The sequence below is a fragment of the Toxoplasma gondii genome, chromosome XI (genome assembly GCF_000006565.2).
Source record: "Toxoplasma gondii ME49 chromosome XI, whole genome shotgun sequence".
NCBI classification, from domain to species: Eukaryota; Apicomplexa; class Conoidasida; order Eucoccidiorida; family Sarcocystidae; genus Toxoplasma; species Toxoplasma gondii.
This window is the reverse complement of record NC_031479.1, coordinates 15,026-34,008: the sequence shown is the minus strand read 5'-3', so window position 1 is coordinate 34,008 and position 18,983 is coordinate 15,026. Positions and strand designations below refer to the sequence as shown.

Here is an 18,983-nt window from a genome sequence, read left to right as displayed (position 1 = left end):
GATGCTATGAGTACGTCGAAGTCCTGTTATTGTGTCAGTGTTTCGACGAATTAATAACGGCCCTTGGTGATAAGGGGATATACTCGAATTACCCCAGGCATCGCAAGTGATCGAGAGAGTCGACCGGTGCTACAAGAGGTGTCGCGTGTCATCGTCCGAATGGATTTCACTGCCGGAATCCCTCGTACCATGTGGAACGCTTGTTCGGAGAACGCGACGAGAAGGACGTCCTCCCCTTAGATCCAACGAGCCAAATTGAGCTCGCAGCAGTGTTTGAATGCAACCTCGACCGATATTCATTTTTTGTGATCTCTTTGTGTTGTGGATGATGCGTCGTTGGTTCGTTGTATCCCTACTCGTGGAGGCAAGGCCGTGTGGACCGAGATGTCACGTGCAGTTTGATCTTTCTCGAGTAGTCTGGTTGTGTGGCGAAGATGTCTTTTTTGTGTCTTCGGGTGCCCAACCTTGGATCCTGAACATAATTCAGGCGTATCAATGCCGATGTCGGGAAAGCGTCAAGGTGACACAGGAGCCGTTTAATCTGCGGGTAGAACAGCGGGAGATAGTGTTGAGGTGAAGCTCTCTGTAGTTTTAGGGAGATATTTATCACCACATCGTTTCACACGGATGAAGCAGTCTTGTCGACCCTAATTTGTCCGAGACAGAGAACATCCTGCTCTAGCAGGGCGATTTTGGCTGGTGCTATGTTTCACGGAATTCATTTTCTAGGACAGTTTTTCTCGTAGCAGTAGTACTGCAGAAAACGGCAAAGGGGAGAGCAGATATTTGCCTTGCTGAGGAGTTGAGTGAGCGTAAGGTGACAAAGACGTGTAGGGGGGAAACACTCCTGGGTAGTAGCCATGTAACGCCGACCGGATGGTTCCATCAACATGCGTGAGGCACCTGCCTTTTTCCCCGGCAGTGACTGTCTTGTAATATCAAGGGGCGAATAGACCCTACGAAAACCTGCGAGAAAGAAGAACACCTTTATGAGTATTCTTCACCGAGTGGCACAACCCTATACTCTTACCCGTCTTGCTTGTTAACCGTTTCAAACTGATAGATTCTACAAGCAAACTTGCAAAAGGAATTGTTTTTCTCGGTTGCTGCCAAACGCCGTTCATCCTTAAAGGAGCTAAGGTTTACACAGGGTTTTATTTATAGTATCGTGGCTTAATTGTCGTTTATTTAGGGGTGTGGATTTGGATGTTACGCGTTTTAGAATGATCGATGCCACGTAGTTGCTGTGGCAAAATAAAAATCCACATAGTGGGGGTCTCGGAACTTCTTGTGTCAAGTTTCTGTGATCCTTTGGATTTGTGGAACGGTCACCATTGTAGTCGAAGTAATCGAGCAAGGAGGCATCATTCGACAATGGTTTCAGTATTCCGTTTGTCTGGCACGCTCAAAGTGGGTAACACGGATGTGTGGCTATGCTTGTAGTAAACTTCCACATTCTCCACCTCTCAGCGTGAAGGCACTCGAAAGTTAGGAAACTACTGTTAGCATGAGTATCTGTTCTCAAGTGTCATAACGGCTGGAAGATCGTGCTATCCTGCATGAGCAGCACACTCGCTCTGAGAGCTCTAATACGCATTCTGTGAACGTTTTGTAATAACGGGTCCCACTCCACTACCTGTGTATGCACCCTAGAATTGAATGGTCAGCAGTGTTTGCCCTCACGCATGACAGTGGCTGGAGTTTTGTCGCATATCTCAGGTTTTTCTATCACTCCGACGAGACGGACGGAGTATTTCGCTGAAAACCACCACCTGTCTTCCATTGAACAGCGGCTCCCGATCGAACCCACCCTCTGTCCTTATTAGAAGATGGGACATGGTTGGCGCAAACTGTCCTCTTTCTCTCCGACAACACTTGTCCCTTATGTAACGTTCGGCATAGTGATTTAGTTCTTGTGTGACAAGAGAGTTTATGAGACATTGACGCATACACGCTACTAGCGTCCTTGACGGCTGATTTGGGAATGGCTCCACTTTGAGAGCCGGGTGCGCTGGCTATTCGTGGTGTTTGAATCACGTGATGACAGCTCACGCGACTGCAGGTCGACCTGCTTCCCGTAACTGACAATGGATTGTCCTGCCGGCATCTTGTTTTCGCTCGCCCTTCTGGCCGACCAGAAGTATATTCTCAGACTAGATGCACCTGGACGATACGGGGTCCACCGAATAACAGGCAGTTAGAGCGATTCGTGAATTGCCTGGCTTGTTCGCCCTCGTAGTTGCACGTTCCGCTTCAGCTTTTCCAATTTTCACAAAGAAAAGAAATATACGTTCATAATACTTGTGCTTTGAAAAATTGTATCATATTTCTGTACTCTGAAACATGGCTTGGGGTGCAGATTACAAGTTCTTTACGTGTAAGTCTCTTAAGTCTCTCCTCGCGCGGAGACGAAAGAAAAGATCATGTTCGACTAATGAGGTCGCCATAAAAGAAATGGCTCCAGTGAAGCCGTATTGGGGGAACAATTCACGCTGTTATCAGAGAACAGGTAGACATCTCACAGGGCTTTCGACTTTTGAAGTGGCACATGGACTCAGAGAATTCTACAAGCGAAACTATAGGTAGAGCTCTTCATGTATATAACCAGCATGCCCTGCTCAGGCGATTCGAGCCGATTATCCCATATTTTTTCGGTAGCCCCTCCCGTATCTTCGCTTGCTCAAACATGGAAAACAACCTGTGCTGTTGCCGAGGTCACCCCGCTTCTCACAATCAGCAGCAACAGATAGCGTTCGGAGGCAGGGGACGTACATTTACCTCGGAATCATTTTGTGTACGCCATGGAGTAGGACCGAGGGGTGTTGTTCTCAGTAGGACAGGGGGGACAGTTTGATTTGGGAGGGCATTCTCTGGCTGGTGAAGGTCGGGAACTTCCATTCGAACATAAAACACGAAAGTTTGAGCTACTGTGAAACACTTCGGGAAAGGGCACCCTGGTAATACCATGGACGCTGTAGTTCGGGAGAAAGGAGAGACACGAAGAACAGCTCTTTTGGACCCGAATTTCATCCGTCAGCAGATGTTCAGATGGTTTGGGCTTTCCGAGGGAGGATACTTTTCCCGTCTATCTTCTATTGCGATAGTTGTCTATGATGCCGTCCTGCGACACGAATCTTCAGTAAGACATGGGAACTCTGTGCGTTTGGATGGTTCTAGATCCTCAGTCTAAATGGCAGCACAGGCTTTGCGATTGTTTCTCACGCGCGCCACTACTGATACCTCCCGCATAGAGCTATTTCAGCACTCTCATTCCGCTAATGTGAGTTTTTTTGTTGAGATATTGTTGCTCAGCCTGGTGACCACCTGACGGCTAGGGGTCATTACAACCTACCACGTAAGGTAGCCTCCTACAGAAGGAATTGTAGATGAATTCCATGTCGGTTACAATGACATGAGAGCGGGCGATGCCCCCGCTCTCACGTCGTCCAGTTTTTTCTTCTCTGATGATATGTGCGAAACTTGATGTGAGCTGGTTTTCTCAGGTTCGTGAAGACCGCGGATTCCAGCCAAATACGAAACACAGTAGTATGAGACACTGTGGACCCACACCAAGAGACAGCATCCGGGTGCATGTCGTCGAAGTCGTGCTCTTAGAGAAAATAAAGAAAAACAGAATAACTTGTTTGGATTCGGGCATCGTCAGTCAGAATTAGTCCTGAGAGTTGAGCTGTTTTTGATAGGATGTAATGTTTTTCTCACCTCTGGTTAAGGCATCGTTTTTCGAGATGTGTGCCTCAGCCTCCAACCACCCAGATACGCTCACTATTCGTGTCCGCATTGTTTCACATTGTCCGTCTAGCTGCTAGTAGATGTTCTGGTTTTTTCTTTTGTTTCACGACACTGTGTTGCTTCTCACGAAGCGAATGGCAGCTCGAGATGTCCACTACTATGAATGGGGTCTGGTCTATGAATGCAACATTATGGATTAATTTATCGTTAACAGGCAAATACGAGATATCGTGTAGCAGGCTTTGTGTTTTGCACTTGCGTTTCATCAAACGAGAAGCTTTGCAAATGTCAGCATGTCCGCCTACTGTTCGGTAAAGTGCTTCCTGGTTTAATGTCTTCCGAAGGTATTTGCTTCCTTTCATTCCTATTCTCAGCCTGGTGTCCCCGCAAGAATGTTAACTGCAGTGTTTGTCTGCTTATGATGTTGTCTCAGTATCAACGTGATGCAAGTACGCTGCTTTACCGCTCAAAATGTGAAACGTGGATGCGCTCGTGTGGTACAAAAAACTGCACCGTGTGCTGGTATGTTGAATTTTGATTGGAAGCTTATCCACTCGACGGGTTTCTAATACATTGAAGTCTACGTCAGCACTGCTCTGTCTGTTTGCGAGCGAAAATATGAAAAAACACTCTGCGAAACAACGCGGTAGCAAATTGCAAAGCTGTTTACCTGGAGTATGCCAGTTTGGACGTCCAAGCAACGCAGAAACCGTGATGGATTGCATCTCTAACCCAAAGAAGATAATAGACATGGTTATGAAGTTACTAATCGGAAAAGAAGCCTGTCTTTAGGTGTTGTCTGATTGATATCGAGAAATGTGTTCTGCCCAGCGGTTTGCCATCTGATGGGCATCAAAAGTGAGATGAAGGCGCACGTCTCAGTGACAGTCGCAGAGACAACTGCTATTTCATCAGGCTGATGACGATATGATGCCTACAACTGGCCCAACTGTGATCAGCTGCAGGGGCGAGTAAAAAAGTGAAACTCATTTAAGGCCCAGATTAGAACTATACCTTGATAAGGGCGGGCGTTGTAGGCAAACCACAGGGAGACGCACTGGACGGTCGGGAAGAGGTGGGTGCTTCAATTGTCTCCCAATGCGAATGCTCGCCTTGGGATTAGAGGTGATCGGACGAGCCTCCGTCCCTTTTGTGTGTATCTTACTACTGTTATTCAGCAGTACAGCCACAGCGGACTTTGGTGGGTCCTCATGTCTTTGCCACACTTTGACGAACTGACGTTCCACAGCACCGAAGATGTCCACCGCACGGTTGACCTCCTCACCACTGACTTGTCTCATGTCGAGTCGCCTCACTGTCGACTTAGTGAGGCGTACGAATGCTGCATAGTGAAGTAACTAGCATATGTTGGACGCATCTAAGGAGTGTCTTGTGACAGCTTACAACCAATGCAGAAGCTGGAGCACGGTAAGAGATAGAAATTGAAAGAGAACCTCGTACTCAAGATTCGACGACCCTTATTATTATTGTGCTGCCGGCGTTCCACGTAGTTGTGCCCCTTATTTGTAGCATTGCCACAACCGATCGGATGTATTCGATACTCAGCCTGCCATTGCAATGCCATGAAAAAACTGTTCCTTTTGAGACTACCTTCCGCGCTCTCCGAGGGAAGCACGTGGGGCATCGCGAATGCCCCACGGTCTTACTGAATTGGCATCGGCTCACCTGCTGTAAATCCGAGTAGTGTTTGAAAACCGATGTGATACGACGTTTGCCTTCACTAAGAATTGCCCATCTCTCTCTTCTATCTCACTCCCGGGCGCTGTGACGCTTCGGGTTCATTTTGTCTGGCACTTCCCCTGTCTTGCTGCGGTAAGCAGAGACGCTGGATCCCACCTGGAGTCAATAGAAAATGCCATCTGTGGTAGACCTGATGAACTTATCCAATATAGGCTCAGGAGTACCTATGGAAACCGTCGACAGATTTACCTTGTGGGGCGAAGCGCAATCTTGGGCACCGTGTTGTACGGCGGACGAACGCCTGTGCGTTGCTATTGGTTCAGCCGTACAAAACGAAAATACAAGTACTGTCGCCATGCATGTCTCTTGCGCAGTACGAAAAAAGTTGCGCTAAGAGCAGACAAACCGTATTCGACGAGGATTACAGCGTGAAATATAATTGCATTATCGATGTATGCGGTACTTTCCAAATTCTATTTCATGTGCCGACTGAACATACTTTAGAGATAGGTATCGCTATGCGAAATTCTTAAAACGGAACCCTTCTATGTCTCGCTACGTCTGACCGCAATGAACGATGGGATACGAGACCTCAAGCTTGCAAGCGTTCATACAACGTTGGACCTATGAAGGCTGGCGTCACGGCCAACTGTGCGGATGACATCATTTCCATGAACATGCTTCGACTTCAGAGAGCTTCTTTCTTTCTATCTTGGTCAGACGTTCTGGACAGGACTGCTCAGCAGTCAGTCACTCGCACAGTAAGCCGGAAGGGAGTTCCTTTTCTAGTAACGGTATCGTCTTCGCGCGATGGAGGCAACGAATCCCCGAACGTTGTTACCATCAGGAGTGGAAGCCGCCTTGCCTTCCGCGGACGAACACTAAATTATCGTCATCCGCACATGCTCCATTAGATTGGCATTTCATGGCATCCAATGTAAGTTTGTGTGCAAGCCTTCGAACGTGGTGCATCTCAAGTCAAATATAATAGATTATGTGCCGCCATCCACGGACCCCCAGCACTCCGTCACGGTAGTTGTAGCACCTGTCGAATCGACAAAGAAGAATTGATCCTCAATATCACTAATAGGTACAAAGGCGCTTAAGGTCGAACAATGGAGCTATCTCAAATATCATATTTGATGGGTGCAGTATTACTGTACTGGTTTAGCGCAGTGAAGTCCTGCTTCCGCGTTTCGCGTAGCTTTCTGCATTAAGCGGTAACCACTTAAATGGATGATCACGTGATATATACACATTGCAAGAGCAAATGTAAGGTTACGGCCTGATGTAAAACACCATCTGAGTATATTTGACATCATTAGCAAGACACATGCCTACACTACTTCGTGAAACGGAGTGACTACACTGGAATGCGGTATAGACAAACGATCTGTCTTTTTTTTTGATGTTGAATCGGACACTTTGCCTTTGCACCAGACTCCAGACCGTTTCAGGTCGCTGGCCTCTTTGTCCTTCAGTTGTTTTAATGCTGGTGGAGATCAAATTTGCCTTTTCTTGTCGTTGGCCGGCGCACAGCATGTGCCTTCTACGCGAACGTGTGAGCACGCGGACACGGGGCCCATGGGGTTTCGGTCACCCATCGGGGTCAGCAGCCATTCGACGCTGTGTGCGGCCGCATCAATCGTTGCTGCTTCGGGGACAGCGCAAACTTCGCACGCATTCCGTCGACCGAACGGAGATGCATGCTCACTGGAGGGTGCTGTTCAGCTGAAATTAAACATATTCGCTCACCTCAAAAACAACTGCGGACTTCTATAAGCCTAGATGAGTAGGTCAGGCGAAGTCACTCAGTTTGACTCAAGCCCTCGTAGGCGCCGTTGCTGGCGGAGAAGTGTTTCATGAATTGAAAATCGCTGAACGTTTTCCTGGTGAGCGAGCGTCTTTCCCTTGTATCTCTACGGATAGTTGTGCAATCTCCCCACTTCGAAACCGTTTTCGCAACAAAGCAGGAGCTTGTCATTGTTCTCCCGGTGTCGTGCCGTTCAGGTTCACCGCAAACGACGACGCCTACACCCGATAGGGTCGTCGCGTCTCCGGAGGTGACCAGCGGTGAAAAGACAATAGAGAACATGATTGAAGAAAAACGTTCAGGATTCTCCACTGGGTGGCATCTCCACTCTCAACTGAAGTCGAGACGCGGACTGCTGTTCCATCATGACTCGCCTATACTGCTTTTCTCGGTGGTGCTCTGTCTGAGTGTTCTTGCAGCACTAGTTTCTTTCGACTGTTCTACATGTCGGGTTTGCACAGCCCTGGCTGACTCCGTCAGCGGTCGTGAGACGGATACCGATTTGAATGATACGTACAGTCGGGCTGAAACAGGAGAGGGCAACCCAGCTGAAGAGAGCAGCGGCGCTACAGAAGTATACGGCGGTGCCGGGGAAGAAAACTGCACTACTGTCGGCAAACGGACTGAGTCGCATACCGTCGGACCATTGCAAGAACGGAGCAGATATCCGAGCGTCGCCGCGCGTGTTTCAAGGATCCTACACTCCGGACGGGCTCGTCCAGTAGTGGCTTCTGGAATGTGAGTCGAAACACAGTTTTGAAACGCATCGGTGCCAACAATACCCGTGCTTGGCGGTCGCGTGAACGTGGCTTCAATAAGACAAACGTCTCGAGTGATAACACACGCGAGCATTACCTAGCATTCATTGATGGACAATTAGTCTGACTTGTGGAAGCGCCCTCTGGCTTCGTTCACCCTTCGTTACGTGTTAAACGAAATATCCACGACGTCTTTCTGATAAACGGCAGAAATTGTCTTGGCTGAAGGGGGTTCCGTTAAAGCGAGAGTGGAGTCTGCTTGCGGCACAACGACAAATTTCTTCAACATGTAGACTACGTAGAAGGCCGACAGCCACTGTTCTCGTACATATTCGTCCACGCTGTATTGAAACCAACGCGATCGACCAAAATCCTCTTTCATGAGAAAGAGAAAAAGACCTCGTAACTTTACTCTTACCTGGGAAAGGAAAAGGCCTATTTCTACGTCGAGCATTATCTCGCCCCATTTCGGTTCTCTTCCCGTGGCCCTGGCTCTAGGATGAAATACTGCATTTACGCATCGTTGTTTCTTTCATGTGGATGATAAGTCAGTGACACAAAAACCCTGCTCAAACTGCTGATACGGACCAGAGCAAAACACTTTGTGAAAATTCATTGCTGATGAATCCGTGGGCGCATGTTTCACGTGGGCCATTCCCAGTTTCCGCAGCTTCACGGTGTGACATCGAGACTCTTTCTGTGGAAGATTGCAGACACCGTGGGTAGAATGCACAGGCAGGTCAGAGATATTCGGCACGCGCCTCAGTCCTCAGCATATTAAAAATTCTGGCGAAGCCGGGGAAAATGTTGCTGCCAATGTCATGTGAAACACATACAAACTACCACCTTGTCCAAAACAAGTTCTCTGCCTGCCCATGTGTCTTCCTTTATCCAATGAATCCTCCGGAAGGCCCGAGTGCCCTACCGATAAGGCACGAACTGCTGAACCGTCGAGACCGTCACCCGTTGTCGAAGTTCTTTGGTGCCATGTATATCCCTGAATCGGTGAACCGCTGCTTGCGTTGCAATTCGTTTTGCCATTTCGTAGCCTGGGGCAGTTTTTGCGACTACTAACGGAACACGTCACAAGGGGGACAGCTCTGCCTGCCACGTTATGTAGATGACCTCATCGTTTCTTTGGCTTTCTTCTCGTGTGGGTGTGATGTTGCAGCCTTGCAAGCCTTGTGCTTTCTGTCCTGCTCGGTGCAATCTTTCTGAACTCGGACAGAAAGTCGGGTAAAGCAACTACGCCAGCTCCAAGTAAGACATCAGATGTGCATCTCGTGAACACTCGGAAATCCCCGCAGCATTCACCCGAAGACATGTCACGATGACAGCCTTGCTGCAATAACTTCAGCGTTCAGAATCTAGAATGCTCTGGATTCGCTTTTGCTACCAAACCTTTTCTGTTCGTTTGGCTTTCCTTTGCTTGTTCACTCAGTCGGGGTGTAAGTTGCCAACGGTGCCACCACGCTAGTCTGCAACTCTACCTGTACACATACACATGGACGCAGTGCGAGTAGTACGGTTGCCATTACCCTAATCACCGTGCTATTCGGGACTTCATTTCTGTAGTTTGATGTTATAGTGACGTCTGTTGGTAGTAGTGCGCATGCGGGTCATCATGTGTGATGATGGACGGCTGAGAACACAGGGAATGGATATTCGGCAGACGATACGCACCGTTAACGCTCATGCGGGCTGGCAGCTCATGTGTGTATTTCCGATCTTAATGGATCTGCTTTCACCAGACCACAAGTAAGCCAGAGATGTTTGAAAGAGTGAGAGTCTGTTGTGCAGAGCCAGAGGGAGGCATGATTGGGTCAATTTTCTGGAAGATCCATTGTTATTTTGCCCCTGGCGGTGTAACGAGAGAAAGATTTCGCCTGTTAGTGGTACGTGAGAAGCGCGATTGCCTGATTCAGAGGACAATGTGATGGTGCCTTCGATATAGGAGCAGTCGGATATGAAGGAGTTCCCTGCTGCACACAACGCTTTGTTCCAGCTAGACTACAACAGCTCCCGGAAGCCCACTGTTTTGCCACCTCGAAGCTGACTCTTGTACTGAGTTCTTGACGTCAGGATGAGGGTGCCGAGTAGGGGCAGCAGTGACATGGACGGAACGGATGAGAGTGAACATTTTGTCCGCGTGGGCGCCTCACTCACGCCACGCAACCTTAAAGGGAGGATGCCATCTTAAAATTCCTAGACACGATCAGAGACCGAAAAAACATCCGTCAACTTTTTGCGCTGGCGGTCAATGGATCTGTGTCTGCATTTCGATTTTCGTCTGCTGATCTAAAATGTTGGCGTTTGTAAAAGACCCATCCGAACGAGACAATGCTCCAACAATGTATTTAAATCGGTCGACTCTGAATTAGCAGTGAAGTGAAATTGATGCGTGCATCTAAGACAATTCGCAAGTCTGCGGGCTGCATACCTCGGTGACATCTACCTGTTCCGGCAGGAGCTTCTCTTGAAAGCAGGTTCCAGCCTTCGGGAAATATCGCAATATTGGGCTCGAGTAGGATCGTTAGTGCACTCGGGTGACAAACGTGGCTTCCGCGGCGGGCTTGAGTGTTTCCGTGTGGTGCTGGCGAGTTCAATCGCAGCGGCCACTGCGTGAGAAATGGATGCGAATCACGCATGTAGGTATCCGTTCAGCTGAATGTTGGTTCTTCTACCACACATGGAACAAGCGCCAAAAACGGGCCTCAGCATTCACTTCGATCCTGCGCACCGTGTCCTGCTTGTATTACTGCAGCAAGTCGCGAATGTACGTGACACCATGCTACGTTAAGGTTTAGAAACACCCGAATGTTCGCTGCCAGGGATGAAGAGAGATATGTTGCTGCGGACGACTTGTTGGGATTCGTATCTGTAGCTCGCATTCTGTTGCTTACTCGGCAACTCCCCCCAAGTCGTTGCATCGCCCTCGTGCGTGAACGATCACTGCACTGTTCCTGTGTTGTGAGCGTCCTCAGGCTCTCGGATTAAAGGAAGCATTCCTGCTCGTGAGTACTCTTTCTGCTGTGGCCAGGCGTCTAGTCTCTCAGCAGATTCGAACGATATGGAAAGCCTTTCTTACTGATTCAGCCGCTGTGCATATCTTGGGAAGACATTTCGCTCTGTGCCGATTTCCGTCAGCTGTTTCCGTCTCATAGAGTTATGGTGCGGCCTCCAGAAGAGAACAGCTGCCATGCAGAACTGGGGCTGCAGCGGACAGGAGGGGAGCAACTGAATCCGAACTGTACCGCGCCGAGGGTGTTTCGAAGCTCTGCTGCTTGTCTCGAGAACGATGTGACTGATACACTCTCCTGGTTTCTTCAAGCACCACCAGCTTGCTGTGCGCGTGTATAGTGCTGTTCTAACTGGTTCCTTTCTCACGCGTCGGTGAGACGCATGGGGTTAGCGCACGGGGACTGGGTTCCCGAGGATGTAACAGTTTTCTGCACATGCTTTATCACATGAACAGGTCTCCCGTTCATTTTGCTGCCGAGATATCCGGTTGCACAGCGAGTTAAGAATGAATCTGACGTCACTGATGAGGTATAAATCAAATACAGTATCACACTGTGGCTTCGTCGCGGACGAAGGTGCAGGATCACTTAGCTGAGCTGGGCTATCTGTCGATTGATGAGTATTCATTATCATCGTCCGTGATGTTGCATCAATGCCAATAGCCTGCTGTAGACGGGTAAAAGCAACCCCTCCGCTCCTTTTCGACATGCTCGGTTCCATACACAACGCTTCAGTGCTTGTTAAGAGGCAAATGAGCGTACGAGGTGTGTCGTCAGTTTCATGAAGTGCCACTCCATCGGTAGGACTGTTGGGCTGAATGTTCAAGCTGTAACCATCCTCAGAACTAAGAGACTTTCCTATCTGTGTGCAGACTCTCATGAAAAATGATCCTATGATAGTGAGGGCCGATTCATATTTCCTGTGGCACTTGATGACATAGGGTTTTCAGACAGCCGTGTGGCAGAAGTCTTCAGGCCTACATGATGTCGTTCAACAGTGTGAGGCTCACAAGAAAAGAACATCAACTCGATGACACAGGGGTTTGGGGTTCGCATCTGCCACAACAAGAATGCGACGTCCCAGAGAAACACTGCATGATGGTTCATCAGGGCAACCAGCCAGGCGATAGAAGAAATGAGATGACTTTGTGGAGAGGCCACGTTTTCTCATAAGCGTGCCGACCACTGATTCCATCACTGACCGAGACAAGACAAGACACTGCCACATTTTAGCTGAGAAGCTGAGATTAACTGATGCAGCATTCTTGCTGTGTGAAAACTAGATGGCTCACACGGAGACGTGAGCCTTCACAAGGCTTCACTCCACGTAGATCCAGTAGTTTGGTTGCGAGTGACCGCACACAGTCATCTTTAGAAATCGCCTACTTCTGCGGGAGTTTAGCTCCTGGCCTCTTCATCTACGTTTTTTCTGGCTCGTGTGCGTGACAGCGTGCACAGACTCAAAACGCAACGGTTATTCAACAGCCGTATCGTGCTGTTCCTCGATGTTAAGCCACACAAGCTTTCGTGTTGCTCTGCTTACCTGGTACAAACGTTCTCGAGGAAGTGTCTGCCTCATGCGGTGACGCATTTGGGGGTGATCCCAAGGGTGGATGTTGGGTTCTTGGGACCGACATTCGGGTATACGATAAGAAGGGGAAGGCGCAGGCTTTCCGTCCTATGGAGTGATGAGTCGCCGAAATGCCACTGTAGTGCGATGTACCAAAACAACCGTTCGCTGTGCTGTTCTGTGATGCTCAGGTGACTGCTGGACTAGCAGCGGTTGCCGTTGCTATTGGGCTCGTGAGTTCACATAAAACGTCGGGGAATCGGATTAAGCGCTTCGTTCATCGACACAGAAACGGCTGAAGTCAGCTCAGAGTTGCAAAAAGTATTAGTTTATTTCTGCAGACATTTTCAATTCGGCGCACTTACCTGGATTTCTCACGGGAACGAGTGTTTTTGCACGCCATTTACATTTCGTATGCTCAGCGTGAACCAGGAGAAAATACCGGTCCGCTGAGATATTACAGGTGTCTGGTCGTTTTGAGTATGCGTTTACCGGACACTCCATTTTTAACAGCACTCGCCCCTGTTTTCTACACAGTATGAACTCTTCCTTTCCGCTGTAGGCAATTACATGGGTTACCAAATAATGTAATATTCGGGGATACTATCGTACGTCGTAATGCAGTACCTGTTGAGAGTATGCAGCAAGTGCGGAAAGGTCAACCCCTGATGACTTTCATGGCTTAGAAGTAGATGAACTAGGCGAGGCCGTTTAACTTGAGGGATGCGGAGGAGGTATGCAATGCACTGGTACAGTGTCAGTGGCCGATCAGGCTCTAAGTTTGAACACCTACTGAGAACGTGGCGTAATTCGCATTGAGTGTCCGGCGATCACGCCCTGCCATCTACGCCTTCGAGAATCGTGTATCAGATATTTGACTTGCAGTGAGATCCCTTTTGTATGATGTACCCTGGGAGGAGCCTAAAGGCTCTGTTGGTGGTCCATCGTAGTTGTTTCTTCCTTCCACGGCACAGCAAGATTCGGGTGACCACAAGCGAAAGCGTCAGCGTCTTGAGCAAGGATGTCGCGTTACGTATTAAATCTTTCCCAAAGGACTAATGTTGTATTGAGAGTATTGTAAGGATTACTTGCGCACTTCTCAGAAGTACACCGAACAAAACGTGAGAATGAAGATGGTGGCATCGGTTGCAAATACCAGTGCCTATCCTGTCACCGTTTGCGCCTTCTGAAGTTCCCCCGGAAATTCTTGGCTTCTGAGGAGACAAAACAGTGCTTTGATAGAAACGCCACGATACGGTCGGGCTCTTTTTGCTCGTCGGTGAGGTGCGGTCGACTTCTGAGGAGTGCCGATCACTGAGTACGAAGGTGTTGGCGGCGCACGCAGCTGGAAGAAGCGCATCAGGAGCCGTGCAAAAAGTTGTTCATGTCTGATGGAAGTAATGTATTGTGGAGAGGGCTGCGTGCTGGTAGATGGTGCTGTTGAGATGGTAGAGTGAGTCTAAAACGATGCATGAGAGGGAAGGGCCAAGCCATTGTTCTTTTTTGCGCAGTCTAGGAGAGTGAGTATTTTTGCCAGGTTTCGTGTGCATTATGGAACATATGCCTGATGATGAGGTTGTTGAGGGAGGCCCCTAGAAGGATCGTCCAACATTACTAGAAACACACTGAGAGGGGTCGCCGGTGCCAGAAGCAGCGAGAGGAGGTAGTGTTCCGGACTTCAGTGTCGTCTAGCTTTGTCGGTCGCATCTATGGTATGCCATCTTGCGTTGGGACGTTACGTCAGACTCCTATCCCCGTAGTAAGCGATGTATTGACAGAGTGACAATGCCCCGCGTCAACGCAGTGAAGGACTGAGCCTAGCTTTTCGATAATGTGGTGGTCCAATTAACGTTCCGCTTTACGTCGAGAAGTGATGATCGTGAGCGTGCGCAGATGGATCAATGGTTACAATTTCTGTGTCCAAGCACTTGGGAAGCGTCATAAGAAAGAATTCCCTTTTCCATAATCTATGCCGCACAGTGGCATGACAGTACAAGACTGCAAGTAAATCAGGTGCGTCTTCGCATTTCATAGGTGCCTCAGGTAGGTGCATTTGGCCGATGATATATCGTGGCAATCTGCCAAGTTTCGGGGCGGACGGAGAGGAGATCAGGGCTAGTGGTGAGGGTGTGAAGATTAGTTGCGCGGGTGAAAGGAAGTGGGGAGAAATAGAGCTCAAATAAAAAGTACCTCCGGTCATCCCCTTTTCCAAGCGCAATTTCATCGCGATGTTAAAACGTCATTCGAACTTTTTGCAGTCACGGAATAGGGAGGGTGCACTTCACGCAGTGTCTCACTTCAACTGTTTGTTGGCGATCAGCTCTGGAACTTCAGGGATAACGGACGATCACGAAAACTTGAATTAGCTGTGCACGTGTTGCCAAGGCGAGAGATGACGTGACCCGGGGGCTGAAGTTACAACGTCGCCAGGGAAAGCGCTCAGATGTGCACGTCTGCATAGATGGAAGCCTATTCACAATTCGACAGGCTTTTGTACTGTTTCCGAAAAACAGTATTCCTATGTTATGGTGCCGATAGGCTGCTGGAAGAGCTGTAAGCAGCATGGCTAATGACGTAGTCAGCAGTCTCTGACGCCTCTTTACAGTTCGAGAGTTAGGCTTGCGTTCTACGTAAGAATCTTTGCTCGAATTCTTGTTTCATTGGCATTCATTGGGGTGGCTTCGGGCTGTCCTCTTTTGCAGCCTGCAAGCGTTTAACTTCTAGCTGTCTCGTAGGCGTGATCACTCGTTTCAGTGTTGTACTTTGTCGTTGCCTAAGTAGGGTGCTATCGTGTCGCGTATCGGGACAAAGGTGAGGCAAAAATCATAGGTCGTGCCGGTGGCCAAAGAGTGGCTAACTCAAGTTTGTAATTGTATACTCTGAGATAAAAAGGCTCTCACATAGGTGGGGGAAGAACCACGGTAAGCATGGAAATCCGCGTACGGAGCGAGCAGCTGGATTCACACTGGGTTGACTTATCATAACGAGATAACTCGACAGGAAGACGCGCAGAAGCGTGATGCGCATGTGGGGGCGATTAGAAAAGCGGGAACGACGGCTGTGGAGGCAGAGTGTGGACGTTTCACCTTGTAGCTTAGTCATGACATCTCCAGGTCCCGCGATCGGCCTCACGAGTGGCCAGTCAATCTGCAGGGATCAGCTGACTGTAGCTGTGTGGTAGCGTCCTCACGGTGACGATGGTTGCTCTACTGCCTTCCACCAAAATATGCATTCACTAATATGAGCAAGGACTACAGGTCATCTCGCGTTGTATCAACGAGGGTGACAACTGGGCCAGGGGTTGGGTCGTCAGTCCACCATGTACACGCTATACCTTCTGATAGCTCTAACAATGGTCCTGCTTTGTGTAGCTTCGCAAAAGTTCACGTTCGTTCTCATATAAAGGCCCACTGAGTGTGTATGTGCATCGGCAAAGGAAAACGAACCTGGACATAGCGAAACAAACAGTTCTTGAGGTTTTCCAGGTCTTGCAAGCGGCATTGGTTGTTTTTGGGAACTTGCTTGTGATTGACGACACTGGAAAAGAATAATGCAGAAGTATGTACGCCAGTCTCGCCGACGTATGCACTACTCCCAGTATCTCGATTTAGCGCGGAATACCCCAGAGAAACCAGCAAATGGGGCACGCCCCAGTGATAGAACTCGCATAGGATGTGAGGCGACATAATGCCATCAGTGTGTCGCTAGTAGCTCACGCACAGCAGCACCCAACTGACGTTGGTTTCTGGATCAATCCTTGTAGAAACCGTCCTCGTATAGCCTCAACTGTGCAAGGGGAACCGTGAAGAAGTCCAGCGAGAGGGGGGTGGCGAACGCAAGTGTATATGCTTGCGCCCGTACGTCAGCACAGGCTGTCATGGTGCGACATCTGGTTTGTGGACTGCCGTCGGTTCCATGTCAGAACACTGTGGGAATACGGTTGTGGACAGCCACAGGAGGTGAGGCTTACACTTGATTGTCATTTGGTATTACGCTGTATGGAAGACTCTATGCAGGTGTGCGAGAGCCTAATGGGTCCTGCGTCCGAGTGTCGGTGAGAGTGGAGTAGGAGAGGTAGGTGAATGTGGCCGATCGAGTACTTCAGTGTACGGAGGCAAGATGTGACATCTGATTTGTGGACTTCCATGAGCTCTATGTCGCAACACAATTTGAATGTGGCTGTGGACAGCTACATGACGGGAGGACTGCTTTTGTTTTGCATTTGGTTTTGTCTGTTTTGTGTGAACGAATGGATGCGGGTGAGCGACACGGGAAGAGTGAGTCAGAGTATCAGTGAGCGTGGAGTTGGAAGGTAGGTGAATATGGCTGGTCGAATAGTTCCCCGGGCGACGACGTGATGTCACATCTGACTTGAGAACTGCCGAGAGGTCAATATCAGAACATCGTCGGTTTGGGTTGTGGTCAGATGCAGGAAGTGAGGACCGTTTTTGATTCTCATTGGATTTCATCTCTTGCGTGGAGAAGCAGCTGCGGTTGAGAGAGCCGAATAAGGGCTGTGTGAGAATGTTGGGGAGAGTGAAGTAGGAGAGGAAGATTAACACGGCTGGATGTGCACTTCCGTGCGCGAAGGCATGATGTCACACCTGATTTAAAAACTGCCAAGAAGTTAATATCAGAGCATCATAGGAGAGTGGTTGTGAGCTTCCACATGAGGCGCGGATCGTTGTGTTTCCCTGCTATGGTCTTCAGGTCGTTTTCCTGTTTTAAGTCGTCTCTGAAGTGGACTGCTATTTTGGGGTGTGATACAGTGGCAGTGGATGGTAGTGTTATGCTGCGTCAGCGCAGGTAATGCTTTTCGGTGATGGCAACGCCTTAGCTCCGCAGCAAGCGGGGAACACTGAAGTTTTCAAAGAATGCCGTCCTGTAGGGTAGCCGTTTGTAGTAGACTCGCGTAGTGGAATACAGGATGCACGACTCTAAGAATCTATCCATCCTTCCAGTTCTGCGTATTCTGAGATATGCGTCCATCGCCGGCTGAAGTAAGCGGAGCTTGCATGTGATGCCCTTGGGTGCGAAAGCACCTCGCACAAAATTTGCGTCCATGACCAATACTTCACCTGACTAAATGCACAGATACGCAATACAGTTCCAACCAGTTCTGACCAACAGATTCTCTGGAACGTCACTGTCGTCTTATACAGTGGGCCTTTGCTCCAGGGTGGCGTGACGGTACGTTTTGATCAAAGCAATACAAAAGTAACGTCAGGCATAATGTCATTGCTGACCACTTTGGGAAATCGACGAATCGATGCTTTGTTTTTTCTGCCATGGTCGAGCTTTGCTATCCCGGGCTCCCGTCATCGTCGCACGCAGATGTAACATTCACTCGTACTCAATACAGCGCTCCTGCGGCCTTGGTGGCTGCCGCCTAAGGCTCGAATTCGCGATTTGTACCAAATAGCCACTCTTAAATAGTCACGGCCAATTCGAAACATGCATGTATCAATTATTCTGCCTGTGGTCTACTGACAACTGAGTTGCAAGTCGGTAACCACTTCAGGTGGTGTTGGTATGTGACAGACCGGACTTCTTACGTAAGGTGAAGGTGGCTTTTTTCTATCATTTCTGGTCGAGAAGATGGGAGTTCATGGAGGTGGAAGGCTTAAACGTAGCCTTCATGGCATTCATATTTTTCCACTCCTCAAAGAGATAGGCACAAAAAATTTATATTAGACACATCGATGAGTTAGAAATCTTATGTAAATATACTACGTAACTGGCCCAGGTCCGACAGCAGCACGCGCTGCACTGAAGAGCTTACAGAGATCGCCTGACACTTGCGAATTCTCATATCACTACTGTTGCAGCTTTAAAAGAACTTGTTTGGTTCTCTTCTTTCCTGCCAGCTCGGATTCGAGGATTGGTTCTTTGGTGGTCGCGCAGAAGATTACCTAACTTGACTGCTTTTATCTCATAACTGAAGTCATATCCAGACTGGCACAGTTCGGGATCGCGGATTATTTGTACCGAAATATTTGCTTAGTACAGTGTGAGGGAAGGGAGCGGCTGCGATATTGTTTTGCCCTGTGGCTACCTCGTCTTTTTCATGTCGATGGTACCGGTTTGAATGCGTGGGAAAATGCTCCACTCAGTTTGGTGGCGTGCCATGACGCAGAATTCAGTTGATTTAGGAATACTTTTTCGGCTTGGTCGGTTTTCAGGTCTCGTCCACAGAATCCATGAAGCTCGTGAGAGATCCGCAGATTCCAGTCTCCCGTGCTGACGTGGGTATGCAACCTCAATGAACAGGAAGTACGTTTTTGCCGCTGGAATAAATTGGAAGAAAAGAGCTTGCCTACAGGATCGAGAACTACTTCTCCACGACACCTTCTATAGGGTGGGTCAACAGC

The 18,983-nt window shown here is 48.9% G+C and overlaps 2 protein-coding genes across 2 annotated transcripts; both read left to right on the top strand.

The window, feature by feature from the left end:
• The first annotated feature begins 7,194 nt into the window (after positions 1-7,194).
• TGME49_307260 (Toxoplasma gondii family C protein) lies at positions 7,195-9,724 on the top strand. Its single transcript, XM_018782519.1, has 3 exons — positions 7,195-7,343; positions 7,425-8,002; positions 9,194-9,724. The coding sequence occupies exons 2-3, from the start codon at positions 7,545-7,547 to the stop codon at positions 9,354-9,356; spliced, it is 621 nt and encodes a 206-aa protein (XP_018635666.1). The 5' UTR covers positions 7,195-7,343; positions 7,425-7,544; the 3' UTR covers positions 9,357-9,724.
• TGME49_307270 (hypothetical protein) lies at positions 9,569-17,941 on the top strand. The gene is made up of 3 exons (XM_018782520.1): positions 9,569-10,798; positions 11,007-17,047; positions 17,323-17,941. Exons 1-2 carry the CDS (start codon positions 10,691-10,693, stop codon positions 11,184-11,186), a joined length of 288 nt encoding a protein of 95 aa, XP_018635667.1. The 5' UTR covers positions 9,569-10,690; the 3' UTR covers positions 11,187-17,047; positions 17,323-17,941.
• The last annotated feature ends 1,042 nt before the right edge of the window (positions 17,942-18,983 follow it).

Bases quoted from the DNA above. Each gene is read 5' to 3' on its own strand.
- TGME49_307260 (XM_018782519.1), top strand. From the start codon at position 7,545: ATGATTGAAGAAAAACGTTCAGGATTCTCCACTGGGTGGCATCTCCAC. The intron at 8,003-9,193 runs GTGAGTCGAAAC...GTGATGTTGCAG, and splicing joins CCAGTAGTGGCTTCTGGAAT to CCTTGCAAGCCTTGTGCTTT.
- TGME49_307270 (XM_018782520.1), top strand. From the start codon at position 10,691: ATGTTGGTTCTTCTACCACACATGGAACAAGCGCCAAAAACGGGCCTC. The intron at 10,799-11,006 runs GTACGTGACACC...GAGCGTCCTCAG, and splicing joins TACTGCAGCAAGTCGCGAAT to GCTCTCGGATTAAAGGAAGC.